The sequence below is a fragment of the Aulonocara stuartgranti genome (assembly GCF_965226115.1).
Source record: "Aulonocara stuartgranti genome assembly, chromosome: 5".
Taxonomy (NCBI): domain Eukaryota; kingdom Metazoa; phylum Chordata; class Actinopteri; order Cichliformes; family Cichlidae; genus Aulonocara; species Aulonocara stuartgranti.
The window spans coordinates 3,460,063-3,477,987 of NC_138943.1; the positions used below are offsets into that span (position 1 = coordinate 3,460,063).

Below are 17,925 nucleotides of genomic sequence, written 5' to 3' on the forward strand. Positions count from 1 at the left end.
CTGCAAAATCATGTGAGTCATATCCTGTTATTTTAAATTGATGATGCAACACTATTAAAAATATATAAAGACAGCGAAGCATGAGTCAGCTTCTTTTCCTAATTTCTATTTAGTCATCACCACCACTGTCTTCATTTCTCCCATGCCCCAGTAAAAACTGTATCAGTTAAAAACTAAATAAAGATTTCAACTAAAAAAATCCCCCAAAACAAACAAAAAAAGCCTTTACTTCATGTTACAACTCATAAAGTCATTTTCTGAACTGCTATTCCTGTTTTGTGGACTTCCTGTTAATTTAAACTCAAACCACATCTAGTTTACTGACGCAAAGTAATGAGATATGAAGGTGGGAGGAGTTCTTTTTAAAAGTAAAACACGGTGAGGACAGACAGAAATTCACTAACATCAGTCGAGCTCAGGAGACAATCAAGATTTGAAGATGAGCATCCAAAAACAACAGATGAAGTTGCTGCTATTCATCCTCTCACTGATGGCAGGTAAAAGGTTTCTACCACATCATATCTGGTATTACATGCTAGTCGCTGCTATACTGTTATGACATCATGTTATGGAAACATTTATTACAACATACATTTTTGCCTCCAGTACAGTTTTCTATATAGTCAGTACAGTTTCAGTGATGTGCTTCTGTACTGTGTTTATAACTGATAACTATATGAGTTTACAGAAGCATGCGTTCATGCAGACAGATTAAAATACTGAGAGAATAAAATCCCTCTCAGTAAAGAGACAGTTCAGTTGTTTTTATGTGTTAGACAATAAAACTTTTATTATTGTGCTTTTTTTCGGAAATATAAAACAGTAACTGTGAATCTTCAAAGCAAATTTTCAGTATCATAAATTAATTTATTAAATCATTTTGCAGAGAATAGTCTAAGAAGCTTAGAAAGAAAAGCGTCTGGAGTTTGACCCACACTCATTTTCACACCTTGGCTCACGTGATTAGGTAGAGGATCAATAAGGTGTCCATGACCTTCTTGCGGACACTCCCATAGGGCTTAAAATCTGGGACTCCACCATTTGCTCTTAGAACTCAATTCAATTCAATTCAAATTTATTTATACCAAATCACAACAACAATCGCCTCAAATATATATTTATATTGTACAGTATATCCTATAATAATAGATACAGAGAAAAACCCAACAATCATATGACCCCCTATGAGCAGCACTTTGGCGACAGTGGGAAGGAAAAACTTCCTTTTAACAGGAAGAAACCTCCGGCAGAACCAGGCTCAGGGAGGGGCGGGGCCATCTGCTGTGACCGGCTGGAGTGAGAGAAGGAAGACAGGATAAAGACATGCTGTGGAAGAGAGACAGAGGTTAATAACAGATATGATTCAATGCAGAGAGGTCTGTTAACACACAGTGAGTGAGAAAGGTGACTGGAAAGGAAAAACTCAATGCATCATGGGAATCCCCCGGCAGCCTATGTCTATTGCAGCATAACTAAGGGAGGATTCAGGGTCACCTGGTCCAGCCCTAACTATATGCTTTAGCAAAAAGGAAAGTTTGAAGCCTAATCTTAAAAGTAGAGATAGTGTCTGTCTCCAGAATCCAAACTGGAAGCTGGTTCCACAGAAGAGGGGCCTGAAAACTGAAGGCTCTGCCTCCCATTCTACTTTTAAATACTCTAGGAACAACAAGTAGGCCTGCAGAGCGAGAGCGAAGTGCTCTAATAGGGTGATATGGTACTACAAGGTCATTAAGATAAGATGGGGCCTGATTATTTAAGACCTTGTATGTGAGGAGCAGGATTTTGAATTAAATTCTGGATTTAACAGGAAGCCAATGAAGAGAAACCAAATGTTGCCATGTTGAGGCTGTCATTTTTTGCATCTACATGGATGTTGAAATCACCCACAATAATTATTTTATCTGAGCTCAGAACTAAATCAGATAAAAAGTCTGAGAAATCAGACAGAAACTCTGTGTTAGGCCCAGGTGGACGATAGATGATAACAAGTAAGACTGGTTTCTGAGTTTTACAGCTGGGGTGGACGAGGCTAAGCATCAGGCTTTCAAATGAAGCTTGGCTTAGAACTGAAGAAGCTTCTCGGATGAAACATCTTCAAGAAAAGTCCAGACGCTTTTCTTTCCAAACTCCTTATACTACAATGACCTGGATGACTGAGAACCTTGACAGACATTTTGCAATTCATTTGTTATATATCGAGCTAAAAGGCACGGCTACAACACAAAAACACAACATTTCAAAATTGTTCACAAAGAATGAAACTGAACAAGAAGAAATAAAACACTTGTATGTTTTGTCATACACCATAATTATGCATTCATATTAATCTAACTAATTTAGATCAAACTGGCCATTTAAAACAAATGTAATAAGAGACATTAAAATAAATAACTGTGTGTGACTTTTGACATCTGACATGATGTGAATATTTGTCTTTAGGTTGTGAGCGGATGTCAGAAGCAGCACCCTGCGAAGGAGAGTGGGTAAAATTCATCTTCAATCAAAAAACAAATGGAAGATTTCAAATGGAAAAAGTTGTTAATCTTCCTCAAAAAAACAAAATAAACCCTGGCAAGTTGATCGTCAAGGAGCTTAATAATGCCGACAGCAACGGAAAACAATCCAAAGACACAGAATTTGAAGTTGGTACGAAGTTGTGGGTTTTTTGGTCCCATAAAAGAAACTTTATTTGCAATGTTAAATAAGATAAATGTAATGAAGAGTAAAATATCTGATACACACTTTACTGTGTTTTATCTTGGTTTTCTTTTTTCCCTTTAGATAAAGATGGGTGCCCCAAACCATTTAATCAAACTGCATACAGAAATAATAACACCACCATCACCTGTGATTCTCCTGATGGAAAATACAAGCCCGCTTTTTTCTGCAAAGAGGATAACTCCACTTGTCAGAACGTTTTACCAAAAAGCCCTTCTCCGCAGCCAAACTGGAGAATCATGTCAACAAACACCAGCAGCAGCATTTCCATCAGTCATGTGTCCTCACAGGATGCTGGAGTCTACTGGTGTGGAGTGAAATCAGGTGACAAAGAGTTTTCTCTTCAACAAATACATCTAGAGGTTAAAGGTGAGTAATTCACATCTTCACCCTCTTATGTTTCAATTTTATATCAGGGCATGACTAAAATACTACATGTTATAGTGCAGATGTAAATGAAGAAGTTCCATGTTACTGAAGAGCTTTACGATAAGAACACAGAAGGCAGGGACTTTACTCCCGATACTGCAAAAATGAACTTGAATTTGAATTTATTTATTTAAAAGGGACAGTGCAGTTTAACATAGTCCAAGTACAAACATGAAGCTGATGTAACGCACATAAGTTTATAGCTATTGCTAATTGTCAACAATTGTCCCTTGTTGGGCTTACAATCAAAATAGATACATTTTACAATAAAGCATACACTTTCATAAAACCAAATGACATCATAAATACAATTACAGTTAATAGACAATAAATTAAAATAATATTAAAATTAGTTAAAATGGCTACATCTCTGATTTCCTTTTAACCAAACTTTAACCTTCAATGTAAAGGATCTGATGTCTGTAATCAATTTGATTTTGGTTGGAAGTGTGTTCCACAGATGGCAATGCCTTTATGGAAAAAGCTGACTGACCAAATAGATCTTATATTAGTCCATGTTTTATCCTTTGAATCCCCTCTTGCATTTGCCATTCAATTGGGAAGGGAGACACAACAGTGTCAGAATGAGGCTCTCTGTGTTGTACGCAATGTCAATCAGTCTATTTCACTTGCTGGTTTTATCTGTAAATATATTGCAATATAATAGCTTGCAGTTGCCGTTCACCTTGCGATTACTATCTTGTCTCTGGATGTATCCATCCTATTTATACATTTAAAGACTAATTTAAGAAAACATAAATGATTAAAACTCTTAAAACTAAGTAGATTATATTTCTTTAAAATGTGACAGTGATGCCACCGAACAGAGTTTTTATCCATTATTTTTAAAGATTGGTTATATAAGGACACCACAGGCTGAATTATAGATGGTGTTGCCTGGGTCCAAACTGTCATACAATATGAAAAATGAGAGAATATCATAGAATGCATAAATAACTGAGCCTCTGAACTAGGTATATAGTGCCGAATCAACTTAAAACAATTCAGATTAGCGTTGACCGTCTTAGAAATCTTCTTTACATGCTTGTCAAATTTAAGATGTGAATCTAAAATTATTCCCAGAAACTTAAAATCTTTGACCTTTTTTATTTCTTTGTTCCTTAACTTGATTTTAAAATCATCAGATGAACTTAGTTTCCTAATAGAAAAACACATAGAAACTGTTTTTTTCTTTATTCAATACAAGATGATTATGTTCCAGCCATTGTTGGACATCATTTAGATGTGCCGATAAGGTGTCTGCTGCTTCACCAGGTGACTTAGCTGGTACGTGTATAACTGCATCATCTGCATAAAGTTGGCAGGTAGCTTTTGGACAACTGGCAGGCAAATCATTTATAAACAAACTTTCTCATTTGGCTCTCAGCGAAGGCGGTCGCACTTTTCTCCTCTCCTCTCCCTTATCTTCCCTGCTTATGTCCTTGTCTTGTCTCGTGTTTTTTACTACTTTTCCCTGGAACATTCTCTCACAGTCTGTTCTCTAAAACCTAAAAGAGGAATTATGGATTGGATCAACTGCTCCCTAAATGCAATTGACACCCCTTTCTCAACGAGAAGTTTGGGCTCGGGTGAGCCTGAGTGCTGAAGATATCTACCTATTCGGAACCATGATAACAGGGTTCTTGCTGATCGGAGCTGGCTTGGCCCTGACTTATCGAAGAATTAAGAAAGCGGAACCGGCTGTTCAAACCCCCACAGGGCTGCCCGCTGGGATTGGAACGATGGGAAGAGGCATGAGTTTCTCAAAATGGGCTCATTGAGTGCAGCACGGATAAGATCTTGGAGAGGCTACGGCTGCTGTGAATACTCAGAATAAGATCTCTGACTGCAGACTGGATACATCTCGAAAGGGCTAGCCCAGAATAACATCTCTGGGCGCAAATTGGATGACATCTCAGGGAGGCACACTGCCGTGAGTTCTCAGAAATCGGCTCCTTGAGCACAAGAAATGACAACATCACAGAATGCAAGTATGGCGAAGCTCGCGGCTCTCCAAGGCTGCCATATCGCGCCATCGGCCCCTCTGGCCAACACCAGTAGGAGGTAGGGTAAAGTGTCTTGCCCAAGGACACAACGACCAGGACAGAGAGCCCAGGGATCGAACCAGCGACCTTCCGGTTACAGATGCGCTTCCCAACCCCCTGAGCCACGGTCGGCCCCGTGTTTAGTTTGTTCCTTCCCATTCCATGCAGGCCACCTGGGTTGGCTGGTAGACTGTTTACTTAGCCTGGCAGGGCGAAGGACACTGTCTCAGCTGAACTATGGACACGCACACATACACTTACACTGATAAGCACACACTCATCCCCCTCCCTTTCCAAACGCCTTTGATGCTTGATTCCTGCGGGGGAACACGGCGGGGCTGTGTGCCGCGCTGGAATGGTAGCGCTGTGCAGGGCGGCTGCTGTGTTCGCTTCGGATTACTCCTCACCCCCCACCCACCCCTGTGGCTTGTCATGTCTTTCACAATGTTGTGCTGTGGACAATTATGTGCTTTTTGTGCAGAGGAGTTTTTTTGTTTCCTGTTCTCGTGCTGTCCTACCATGGAAGCACAACATGAGTAGAGGTCTCTTTTTTTCCCTCTTGTACTTTCCCATTGTAGTGTACATTTCAGTGTTTTTCTGTAATGCTACCGATCTCCGACTTGTATCCCCATGTGATGTCTGTGTTGTGTAAGGTCGGGGGGGGGGGGGGGGGGGGGGGGGGGCATTTCACTGCAGGACAACCTGCATGTGGCAAATAAAGCTTTGATTGATTGATTGATTAAATAGCAATGGGCCAAGTACAGATCATTGGGATCACAATACCCATTCTGTTTTCCAACATGGATGACTTTTCTTTATCAACCCTCACACACTGCTCTCTTTTGTGAAGATAGGACTCAAACCAATCAACTGCTTGCTTTGCAAAGTCAAATTTTATCAACTTGGAAAGAAGTATGTCGTGGCTGACAGTGTCAAAAGCCTATTTTTGGTCAAGGAACACTGCACCCACAACTTTACCATTATCCAGATTACACTTAATATTTTCAACAAAATAGCAATTTGCCATTTCTGTGGAAAATTTTGGTCTAAAACCAAACTGCATTGGATGAAGCAGTTGATTAGTCTCTAAGTAATCAATTAACTGTGCTGCCACAGCCTTCTCAAGCACATTTGAAAGAACAGAGTATGGAAACTGGACGATAATTACATATCAAGTCACGCTCCCCTCCTTTAAAGACTGGAGTAACTACAGCCCCTTTCCACTCATGCTAGAATGCTAGAAATTATAAATATGTTTGCAACAAAACATTTTTCTTTTAATAGAAACATTTGAAGATCATTTTAAAATAACTTTATTGTGACGTTAAAGGATAAAGTAAGACATGTCTTAAGTATTTTGTCGAGGTCCAGTTTATAAAAAGCTGTGAAAAAATGTTGTTTTTTTAATGTATCACTCTGAAATGTTTTCAGTGTTTTCAATATTTTTTTTAGAGTATTTTACATTATTAATATTTTCAAACTTTATTTTTGTAAAATTCCTCAACAGAGACCTTCTGGATGGTTAAAAAAAACAAACCTGTGGGTTAATATTTTCTCTTTGGTCTTTCTTTTATTTTACAGATGGCTTAGAGGTTATCATCAGTGTTACTGTGTCTGTAGCTGTGCTCCTGCTGTTTCTGATAGCACTGATCCTCATCTACAAACGTAAGAATGTTCGCAGTTTCAAGATATCTTTTTTATTTCATTAAATTAATGGTCTTTGGCAATTCGTAGTTAAACCAGATTTACATTAAAACCAAACTATGAACTACTAATAAATAATTCTGCTTGGTTGCTATTTTAGGAAATGGTGCAGCAGGACGTCATGTCAAAGAGGTTCGTGATGAAATTATTTCTTTTTTTACTTTTATTTATCAAAACTGAGTTGAATTGAAAATCACAACAGCAGTCACCTCAGGGCACTTTATATTAAAATAAAGCCCTACAGTAATGGAGAGAAAACCCCAACAATGAGATGGCCCCTTATAAGCAAGCGCTTTGGCGACAGTAGGAAAGACAAACTCCCTTTTAACAGGAAGAAACTTCCAGTAGAACCATGGTCAGGGAGAGGAGATCATCTGCTACAGCTGGTTGGGGGTGAGGGGAGGGAGACAGGACAAAAGACATGCTGTGGAAGAGAACTACAATGAGTAGTAATAATAAGTAATGATTCAGTGCAAAGAAGTGTATAAACACATAGTGAGTGAGAAAGCTGACTGAAGGAGAAACACTCAATGCATGATGGGAATCACCCCCACAGCCTACACCTACTGCAGCATAACTGGGAGAGGATTGAGGGTCACCTAATCCAGCCCTCATCTGGTTTCACAGAAGAGGGGCCTGACAGCTAAAGGCTCTGTCGTCTTCCTTATGAAGCAAGAACTACACAGTCGACAGACGGATGTTAAAGTTGTTTCTTAATGTTTGTGACATTTCTGCAGGTTTATTGTAAATTCTTATTTATTACATGGTGAACTTTGCTTACTTGGACTTTCCAAGTCATCATGTTACACTATAATCCTATAATTGCTGTGCTGTTAGGTCAGTGGAATAGGTTGTAGTGGAAAAAGGTTGTGAGATTCAGTCTCCCCAGTGATTTAGCTTTCAATAATCTCTCACTCTTCTTGTAACTGTTTGTTTTATTTTTTCATTATAAACATAATATAAAGACGTGAGTCTAGACAACAATGTAAACTCTCCAATGTCTGCAAAACGTCAATTTTGGAATCATTTCAGACTTTACGACAAGACAAAAAAATGTCAGCTGACGGTTATTCAAGGCTGAATAGTAGAAAAAAATTGTAAAAAAAAAAAGCATATTTTTTGTTTCTGGCAACATAGGAACAATTTTTATGGATAGTGTTTAGACATAAACTCATTTTCTGCTTATTGTTGAAGGACTGTATCTGTGACGAGAGACAGGAGAACCTCCAGAACCCAGAAAATGCAGTGAACTCGATTTCCATCAGTGCCAATAATCCCATAAACCACACTGCCTCGCCACATTACGCTGCCATCAACTTTCAAGTGAGGTCTGAAAAAGCTGGCAGTGTGATACTCCAACCCAGCTCCTCTGCCTGTGAGTATTCTGCTGTGAAGTTCAGCAAGTGTCCAGACGACCTGACCGTGACCGAACCACACAGACTGGTGAAGTAGATCCTCCACTTATCAGGCAAAATGAAAATGAAAAAAAGATCAGCTCTGTGAGGAACATGTTTGTTGTAAAATTGTTAAAAATTAGCAAGGAATCATGTGATTACTTTTGGGTTTCGGGATTTAAACCAAGCTATTTAGATGAAAGTCTCACATTTTTGTGACAGTATTCGTCTGTTCGGGGGTCTTAGACTTCTGCCAGATTATCTACCGGTTCACATCAGCAGTGAAATGCATTGTGTCTCAATGGACCTGAGATAATGTGTTATACCATGCTGTGGTATCATGCACAGAGTTGAACACAGTTCATTCAGCCCAATGCAGAGTTTAAACCAGTTCAGAGCACAGTTAGTGGAGGTGAATTTAAGCTGATACTAAAATGGAAATGAGGCACACGGGGAAATTTCGTCAAATTAAAGTCTGGTCTTCAATCACATCTTAATTGTTGTTATATTTACAGTTGAATGTGATGGTTTACAGAGACAAAAGTACAAAAAACGTGATGCACAAATACTTACGAAGCTAACTGTGTCACCACATGGACAGGTCGATCCACCGTTCTCTACCAGTCAGAATAGTGGGCGGTTACTCAGGGAGTGAACTGGTCAGCAGTCCCACATAACATGAAAACAATCAAAAGTGATATTGTGAGTTTGACACACAAACCAGCTTTTCAGGATTGAGATCATCAGCAGTTGCACCAGTTTGTTTTTACAGTGCTGTTAATGATGTAAAGTTGGGAAATAAATACAGACTGTGGGGGATGTGTCATTATTATCTTTTTGTCATCAATTGCATCATGTCTCTGTGGAAGTCAGAGTTTCAGGCTGCATGTGAGAACGGTGTAGACTCAACTGATTCTCCTCGCAATAAAAGAATTTTCTATGAAAGTACTAAACGTCTATTTCTGTCACACTGTGCCACACACTTCCTGTTATTTATACTTAAACCACTTATTTCCTCTTTATCAACAAGAAGCAATAAGGTTGGTGAGAAAATAAACTTAAAAGGGAAGGACAGAGAGAGATGAGGGAACAAAGTTTTAGGTCAGAGAAGAGAAACAATCAAGAAACAACACTGGACGCCAAACACCCGAGAGACAAACAGCCAAAGGCAAACTAGTCTGACCGACCATTCTAAGTACTAAGACACATTTTAACCATAAATGTAGACAACAATTAGTTTCGTATACTTGATGATATATAGTTTGTTGTGAGGAGGCAATGCTAACCACTGTGACCACACTCTGACACACACTTGTACATCCACACTCAAGATGAAATCTCAAACCAAATAAGGGAAACGATCAAACCTGGTGATGGTTTTTAGTCTTTACTTTCAAATTTTCTCCCCTGGTGCAGAAATATTGGAGAAAACTGTTAATGTGCTTGATTTGTCTGTAAGAGTTAATATGCGAGATTAGTGTCATCCTGGTTTGACAAACAGCAGATCGAGTTGTGTTTATTTCTTCCAGCTGTTTGTGTGTATTAAATGTGATTCATAATTCAGTTCTTGAATTTTAATGAATTGGCTTTGATAATGAACACAAAGAGAGGGTCAGACAGATGGTACAACATGAATACTTTTGTGAGACAAGTGAGCTGTTCCGCACAAAGTCACTAAACAAAGATTGTAAACAGATATAAACGCACACTTTCTATCATTTTTGTGTCTTGAAAGTGTACAAATGTTCTGTCTTTACTTTCAAAGGTTGTGTGTTTGGTCATGGGACTGCTTATATGTGCTTCTTTTAAAACCACAGCTATTTTAATCACCACCACCATCTTTTTCTACTCCATCACTTCCTCATTCTCAAATCACACCCTCAAATATTTGAGTTATGAGTTAACCACAGCAAACATTTCTGGCACAACTTCACCTACTTTCAAGGTTTGAACCAGCTGACATATACCGGGTTAGTATTGGTTAATTGGTTAAGTCACGCCCAAGTAAATACTGGACTAAGTCATTAATGATGAAGACGGGGTGAGGAGACATAATCCACACCTGTCTTAAAATACATGCATGAAATACATAAAAGGAATATTACAAATATACAAAAAATGATAACAAAGAAAAACATTTAATTCAAAAAAGAAGTCAGTGCAGCAGTTAGATTTAAAAACAAGAGGACATCATCACATGGATAAACATTTGTGGAAAGGTCCTCATTTATGTCTCTCAAATTCAGACTTAAAACGAGACATCTAGAATGTTACTCCCTCTTTTACTGAAAAAATAAATAGAAATAGATAAATAGACAAACATTACCCGTGTGAGAATGATTGACAGAGCAAAGTAACTGGTAAAAAAGAATATAAAAAGGGTACAGTTCACAAAAACTCATTGATAGAAAAATTCTCATTCATACCTCTAGGGTGCAGACTCGTAAAACTGAATATCCAAAATGATTCTCTATTAAAATTAATATTACCACCTCATTGGTTTAGTTTAATGGCTAGATCATTAGATCATTCGTCTTTGAGGAAGTTGACTCATGATTTAACCTCATATAACTCTGAACGAGGTGGGACTATTTCGACCAAATGATATTATCTCATGTTAGTTTACAGTGACAGGATATTTGTAGAATGTTACAATCAAATATGTGATTGAAAAGAGCTACAAGTGATTGCATAAGGGAATGTTTTCATTGAGCATGCAGACATTACTCCCTCTGTGATTACATTTGACTAATGACATCAGCACTGCTTGATGTGCTGGAGGATATTAATGAGCTTTAGTTGACAAAACGACAACAAGGAACACTGAGCCGCCATCTTAAATAGCGGCTCGGGCAATCAGACAGATCAACGGCAGGTGGTTGATGAGGCCAGGTGCCTGGGCCACGGGCGGGAGGTGAGAACTGCCAAGATGAGCTCGGGCCAGGCAGACAGAAGAGAGGGAGAGACAGCAACACAAACACATGGACTGAAACTAGGTCAGCCAGGGAGACATGGAGACCATCACAAGACAATAATGAAACTAATAAAAGTAACTTACTATAATTTACTCTACTTATCTAAAAATCTTTAAAAACACTGGGTGCAAAGTGTTTTGACAACCAAGCAAATACAAATACTACATTTAAACAGAAAGATAGACATTAGTGTCAAAGAGTAAAGTTAGGACAGAAGACAAAAAACAACATAGTGGACACAAATAAAATTATTAATAGAACCGAGTAAACAAGAATAATAAAAAAGATTTGCAAATGACTTAAACCCATAAGCGATGATCATGGACCAATGAAAAAACATGATAAGTAACATCACAGTATGATCTAAGGAGCTTGGAAAGAAAAGCGTCTGGACTTCTGTAAGTCGCTTGAAGACATTTCACCTCTCATCCGAGAAGCTTCTTCAGTTCTAAGGTCAAATGGTGGAGAGTCCCAGATTTAAGCCCTGTGGGAGTTTCCCACTGAGAGGGACAAAGGCCCCCCTAATGATCCTCTACCTAATCACATGAGCCAAGGTGTGAAAATGGGTGTAGGTCACAGGAGCTTGCAAAGAAAAGAGTCTGGACTTCTTTAAGTTGCTTGAAGACGTTTCACCTCTCATCCGAGAAGCTTCTTCAGTTCTAAGGTCAAATGGTGGGGAGTCCCAGATATAAACCTAGTGGGAGTAACCCCCCACAGAGGGACAAAAGGACCCCCTCATGATCCTCTAATCGCCTGAGCCAAGGTGGGAAACTGGGTGTAGGTCACAATCAGCCAGAGTTTCAGGTGTGTTCATTGTGAAACCTGGCCCCACCCTATCATGTGATTTCCTGAGGTCAGATGGCCCAGGATGTGAGTGGGTGTTAAGGCGTCTGGGGAGGGAACTCAAAACTGGATTATAGATGGCAGAGAGTTGTTGTCTTAAACCACCACCTCTGTTCAAAGATGGTCGCTCACAGTGGACATAGATGGCTTCTTTCACTCCTCTTTCAAACCATCTGTCCTCTCTGTCCAAAATGTGAACATTGGCATCCTCGAAAGAGTGACCTTTGTCCTTTGGACTGCCGTTTCTTGTCCCGTGGAGGTGGCAAAATAATTTTGGAAATTGTTGGACTCATCCTGTGGTTAGATCTAATCATAATTCCTGTTTATAATGATCACTGGTGTTGTTATCAGGTCTGTCATTACTCTGTAAAACTTTTTCAGTTTTAGAGGCCATAAAGCTATTTCATGTTTACAGTTTGTAGTTATAATCGTCAGTTTCAGAATCTGCAGACAGAAAGGATTCGTTTTTATTGTAGTGGTCGCACGGTGGGTGAAATAACAACTTTAATTTAAAAGATGTAGTTTTGATGATATTTTATATGTAAAATATCAGATGACTCGTGTAGTTATTCCTGTAATAAAAATGAAAACACTCAAGATGATCTTCAGAAGCGGGATGCCTTTTATTATCATTTTATTATAAAACAGAAACCAAACTCAGGTGCTGCTTCTCCACTTCCCACATTAAACCAAACTGTTTTGGCAGAAGATAATTCAATAGCAATTAAATAATACAATATGACATATAACCATACAAAAACTGGCACATAGCAGCTCACCTGTATCATATATTCAGTGTCAAAGCCCAGTGCGCCCATGTCTTAATGAAGATACTGTTACTATGCCACAAGTATAAATGTACACTTCAGTCTGACACACTGGTTCAATCACATTAACACCATTTGACAAACATTTCACTGTGACATGTATGGTTTCAACAGAGAGAAGTCTAAAAACATGTCTCTGTTTCATCGTGGTGAAGAGTGACCTGATCGTAAAAGCGACTCTCGATTTACTGGTTGATCTACGTCCCCACCCTCACCTCTGGTCACGAGCTTTGGCTGGTGACCGAAAGAATGAGATTGTGGATGCAAGCAGCGGATATGAGCTCACTCTGAAGGGCGGTTGGCCTCTCCCTTAGTGATAGGGTGAAGAGGTCAGCCATCAGGATGGGTGGCTGGCTCCTTCACATTGAAAGGAGCCAGTTGTTGAGGTGATTCGGGCTTCTGACTAGGATGCCTACTGGGCACCTCCTAAGTCAGGTGGTCTGGGCATGTCCCACCAGGAGGAGGACATGCTGTAGAGATTATATCTCTCGACTGGCCTGGAAACACCTTGATGTTACCTGGGCAAGCTATAGGCGACTATAAAAAAAAAAAGCTATAAAAAACGATACGTAAATCGCTCCGTGTGCTCTGCTGAAATAAGAATCTGCCTCCTTGTTACCTGCTTTGACCTGTTTGTGACAATCATCTTGTGTTATGCCATCATCACACTGTTATCCACTGGACTTTTTTTTATTTTAGGCCAACTCATTACCACAGTGAGTAGTACCACGGGGTCAGGGGTGGAGGGGCGATTTTTGAATGTATACTGGTAAAAAACACATTTGTTGGGATGTTAGAGACTGGAACTCTCTACTGTGCAGTTTTTGTTGTTTGCTTTTCTAAAGTTGTGATCATGTAGTGTTAAAGTTTCATTAATGTTTGCTGGTTTTATTGTAAGTTGATGACATGAGAGTGGATATTAAATAGCATTAAATGAATAAAAATAAATGAACTGTTTTGTCTTTCATGTTATATTCCTTTAAGACAACAAACAAACATATTTTAAGAGACTGTGATAGTAACAATTTTTGCAAAAACATGAGAGCTAACCGATATGGACAACAAATACAAGTCTTGTGCACATTACACCTACAGGAGCTGTTCAGCTACGGAAATACCACAAAGCTCCAGGTGCAGTTTTTTACTGATGGTGTTTGCTGATGATAATGAGAGAAGAGGTGTGGAAGTCTGCAGTCACTGAGTCAGTAATGTTAGTCGCTGTTATGCGCTGTGGCCTCAGCAAACTTCATGTGACCCGGGTGCGAGATGTACATTAAATGAAACGATGGTGGTCTGCCTCTCCCCACCGCAGGGAAAAGGGTAACACCACCTGGGTCTGGGTGCAGTTCCCCCCTCCAGGGGCAAGGGTACCTAGACCCGGTTTGTAGAGTACGCTTGGGGAGTGTGATCATGTGTACAGCGTCTCTTTATGTCTGTCTCCACGTTGGTTGAGTGTGGAGTGAGTGCATATGAGAGCATGGGGGGGGGGGGGGGGGGGGGGGGAATGGATGTTTGTGTCTGTGTGTGCCTGTATGTCTGTGTCTATATGTCAGGTTGGGTATCAGACGCCACCTCTCTGGGGACACCTCAGGCCCTCCAAGGTTTGGAGGCCTATCTCCGCCCACCACCACTTCCCCTGCCAGTGGCGGACTCCCTCAGACATCGGTGCGTTGGTGGTTCTTTGTGTCTGGGGGTGGGCGTCCAGGTACACACCGGCTCACTCCTTGGCGGCCGCTTATCGGGGCCTGGAGCCTAGGGCTCGCTTGGGCCCCTTCGGAGGTGGGGTGCCCCCGGCCTGGGGCTCGGTCACTCAGGCACAGCTGGGGGCCGGCGGAGCTCATGGGCGCGTCACTGCAACTCCCCCTGACTTCTGCTCCGCGGCTGCTGAGTGAGCCCTCATCTGGGACTCTCCTCAGCTCTTTCTGGAACAGTGGCGCGGCTGCCCCTCTGTTGGTCTTCCTTGGTCTCTTGTGTTCTGGGGGCCTCTGGATGTCTGGAGTTTTGATCTCCTCCATACCCGCTTCACACCCCGGAGGACGGGGCTGTGGCCCCCCCACACACTCCCTAGCAGATCATTACATGGAGAAACCTTTGGAATGCAAGCGCGCGGATCCACACAGGTATGCACACGGGTGTTCACTGCTCGTAGACCCAAATTACACCTTTCTTGGCTGCTACTTCGAAGCACATCTGTCCTGCGTGCTGCACAACAACATTGAATATTTAGTATTTACTGCTGTTTACACTTAGCTAGATTAATGCGATGGTGTTGTGTTTAGTATGTTGCTTTGTTTTTTTTTCTGCTTGTTTTCTATTCTTCTCTCAACAGGTGATCCAGGAGATTTTTATTTTTTTTCTCCCCCCTTTCTCACTGTCCCTCTCCCCTTCTGTTTTTCCTTTCCTTCCTCTTTCTTTCTCCCTTTCCTATCCCTCACTCATGTCTGTCCCGTCTGTAACATCTGAAAATAAAATATAATAAATAATAAAAACAAAGATCGACCAAATGGACCAATACGGCAATGCCACGATGATCCATTTGGCAAAGTAAATCCATTGGGTATCCTTGTTGGTCTTCAGACAACAATTCTGATGGCTAAAGAACCAAATGGGACAGGCAAAAAAAAAAAAAAAAAAAAAAAAAGAATCGATTAAGCTAGGTGGCTAATATGTATAGCCATGTAAATGTGTTAATAATGTCGGTTTAAATGCTTTCCCATGATTATTTTCATGTTGGCTGGAAATAAAATACTTTTATATAAAATAAAATACCCCTTGTTATTAGTGCAGATTACTGCAACTTCTGCATGACAGGCGTGTCTGTTACACGCTTTGTTGTGATATCGGGTGTAGGCAGTGATTAAGATGCTAGTTGTGTTCAATACATTCCAATTTTATTTATATAGTGCCAAATCACAACAATAGTTGCCTCAAGGTGCTTTTTATTTTAAAGTAAAGACCCTGCAACCCCGCTGTGAGCAAGCATTTGGCGACAGTGAGAGGGAAGAACTCCCTTTTAACAGGAAGAGCCAGAGATGAATAAAAACAAATGATTTCATGCAAATGTATTTGTGTGGTCACACTTTGTCCAGTCTGCAAACTAGACAGAAAACAGAACAAACGTATCAATATTGAAGAAGAAAAAAAAAAAAAGAAAAAAAAATGAAACGATGGTGACCATGCACGTTTTATCTTTGCTTTTAACTTAATATGCTTTTAGCCATAGAACCAACAACCCTTGAACCTGTACGTGTAAAAGGAAACATTCTTGTAAACCACAGAAAACATCAGAGGAAGTGGTTTGATACTGAAGGGTGGTGGCTAATTTTGTGTGTTTGAGATGAATTACTACCTGCAAAGAGATTTTGAACTCTAATGAGACTACCTATTGTAATGAGATATATAAATAAAGTATATACGTACTGTGTAGTATAAACCACAGGAATAGTGAACTGACTAAAGGGATAAATTTCGTAACATAAAAAAGGGCAGATTTTTAGAGTAGAATACAAAAGAGTAGAATATGAGTAGAGTATAAATTATCTCAAAAAAGAAGTATTAAAAAAACTCTTGTCTTAGCCCCAGTGGGTCTGTGATATGAAGGGAAACTAAGCAGGTTTTTATTTTTGTACAAAATTATCTCTGAGATTACAGTTAGCTGAAGCTGTTGATGTAAGCTATCATTTCCCAATAAGCAAAACCAGATACTCTTTTAGTTTAGTTAAAAACAGCTTTTAAAACTAGAGGTCTTAAATCTGCAAACCTGGATCACTAAAATGGTCCAAACCTGCAGTTTCTCTCTCTCTCTTTTTAAATCAAATGTGCAATCTAATGATCCCAGGAGTGACATTTTACAAAACATTAAGTGTCTGAATCATCCCAACACTGAATTCTTGTTTTGGTCATGAAAAAATATTCAATTTAGTTACATTTTTTGTAAATGCACTTTAAATTGTAATGCACACATAATAAGACACTGGAACTGATTTTAATGTATCTTTAAATGGCTCATTAGTTGTTTACAGAACATAATTGTACTTTTTTAGACACTGAAAGGATTTGCCAGTAATTGACAAAATCTTAAATATGTGAAATGATTTTTCATGCTGCCCATAAAAACATGTAAAATGTATCTAAAGTATGAAAAAGAAAGTCGATATAATAAATGCTACTGCCACAACTGTTGGACATGACTGCCAGGCTGTCACAGCTTTCCAGTTCAACCAGGGAAATTTTCACCAACTCATTCACCCTGACGCACACAGCATTTATTTCCTGTTTACTGGCAATCAAAAGAAGTAAGTTACACAGAGGGAGGAGCTGTGTTTAAAGAAAAAAATTAAAAAGGACAGACAGGAAGGTGGGGCAAGAAAGTTTAAAATCACATACGGGTGAAATTCAAGAAACAACCCTGGAGAGTCTCAGACAAACCAGTGAAAGCAAACAAGCCGAGGATACATCAGACTCTTAAAGAAGCATCAGCACGCAGCACGGTGATGTTACTGCTACTACTCATCTTCTCACTGACAGGTAAAAAGATAACTAACACTTGTTAATACAACAGACTACTGAATGTTACATTACAATACATATGCTGCTGGTGATTATGTGTTTTGGAATGGTTTAAGCTTTTTATTTTTATTTTTATTTTTTTTCAATTTCTTACTTTTTAAGTCTGTTCATATATTTTAAAAATGGCAAAAAGGTTTTTACAACTCAATCAAACAATCACATTTTAATCATATATAATATATAAATAGGAAAAACTAAAATTGTGCTCATGCACGTTAATAAAATATACCATCTTAAAAATGTTAACATTAATTATGTGCACCATTTTTTTTCTTTTACATAACACATCTTCACCTTGTTTATTAAAGCTTTTAGGAAGTAAAACGTCTGATTGGATAATCTCGGGTCGTACCATCTGAACATAGCACCCTGAGTCTATCGCTACAACAAACACTGAATTTAAATAGTTACATGGATGAGA

At 39.4% G+C, this 17,925-nt stretch overlaps 2 protein-coding genes across 4 annotated transcripts in view; both read left to right on the plus strand.

The window, feature by feature from the left end:
* The first annotated feature begins 433 nt into the window (after window positions 1-433).
* On the plus strand, window positions 434-9,073 carry LOC309706291 (uncharacterized protein). The gene is made up of 6 exons (XM_082532656.1): window positions 434-497; window positions 2,440-2,646; window positions 2,782-3,087; window positions 6,774-6,857; window positions 6,997-7,028; window positions 8,091-9,073. The coding sequence occupies exons 1-6, from the start codon at window positions 440-442 to the stop codon at window positions 8,346-8,348; spliced, it is 945 nt and encodes a 314-aa protein (XP_082388782.1). The 5' UTR covers window positions 434-439; the 3' UTR covers window positions 8,349-9,073.
* Window positions 9,074-17,232: 8,159 nt separating this feature from the next.
* LOC309706112 (polymeric immunoglobulin receptor-like) overlaps window positions 17,233-17,925 on the plus strand; it is a 39,485-nt gene continuing 38,792 nt past the window's right edge. The window contains exon 1 of one of the 3 annotated variants that reach the window (XM_082532353.1): window positions 17,233-17,462. In XM_082532353.1, coding sequence (XP_082388479.1) covers window positions 17,429-17,462 — 34 coding nt within the window. In that variant the 5' untranslated portion in view covers window positions 17,233-17,428. The remainder of the gene's footprint in view (window positions 17,463-17,925) is intronic. The other 2 variants (XM_082532352.1, XR_014276681.1) reach the window with 2 other exon arrangements.

Bases quoted from the DNA above. Each gene is read 5' to 3' on its own strand.
- LOC309706291 (XM_082532656.1), top strand. From the start codon at position 440: ATGAGCATCCAAAAACAACAGATGAAGTTGCTGCTATTCATCCTCTCA. The intron at 2,647-2,781 runs GTACGAAGTTGT...TTTTCCCTTTAG, and splicing joins AGACACAGAATTTGAAGTTG to ATAAAGATGGGTGCCCCAAA. The intron at 3,088-6,773 runs GTGAGTAATTCA...TTTATTTTACAG, and splicing joins AATACATCTAGAGGTTAAAG to ATGGCTTAGAGGTTATCATC.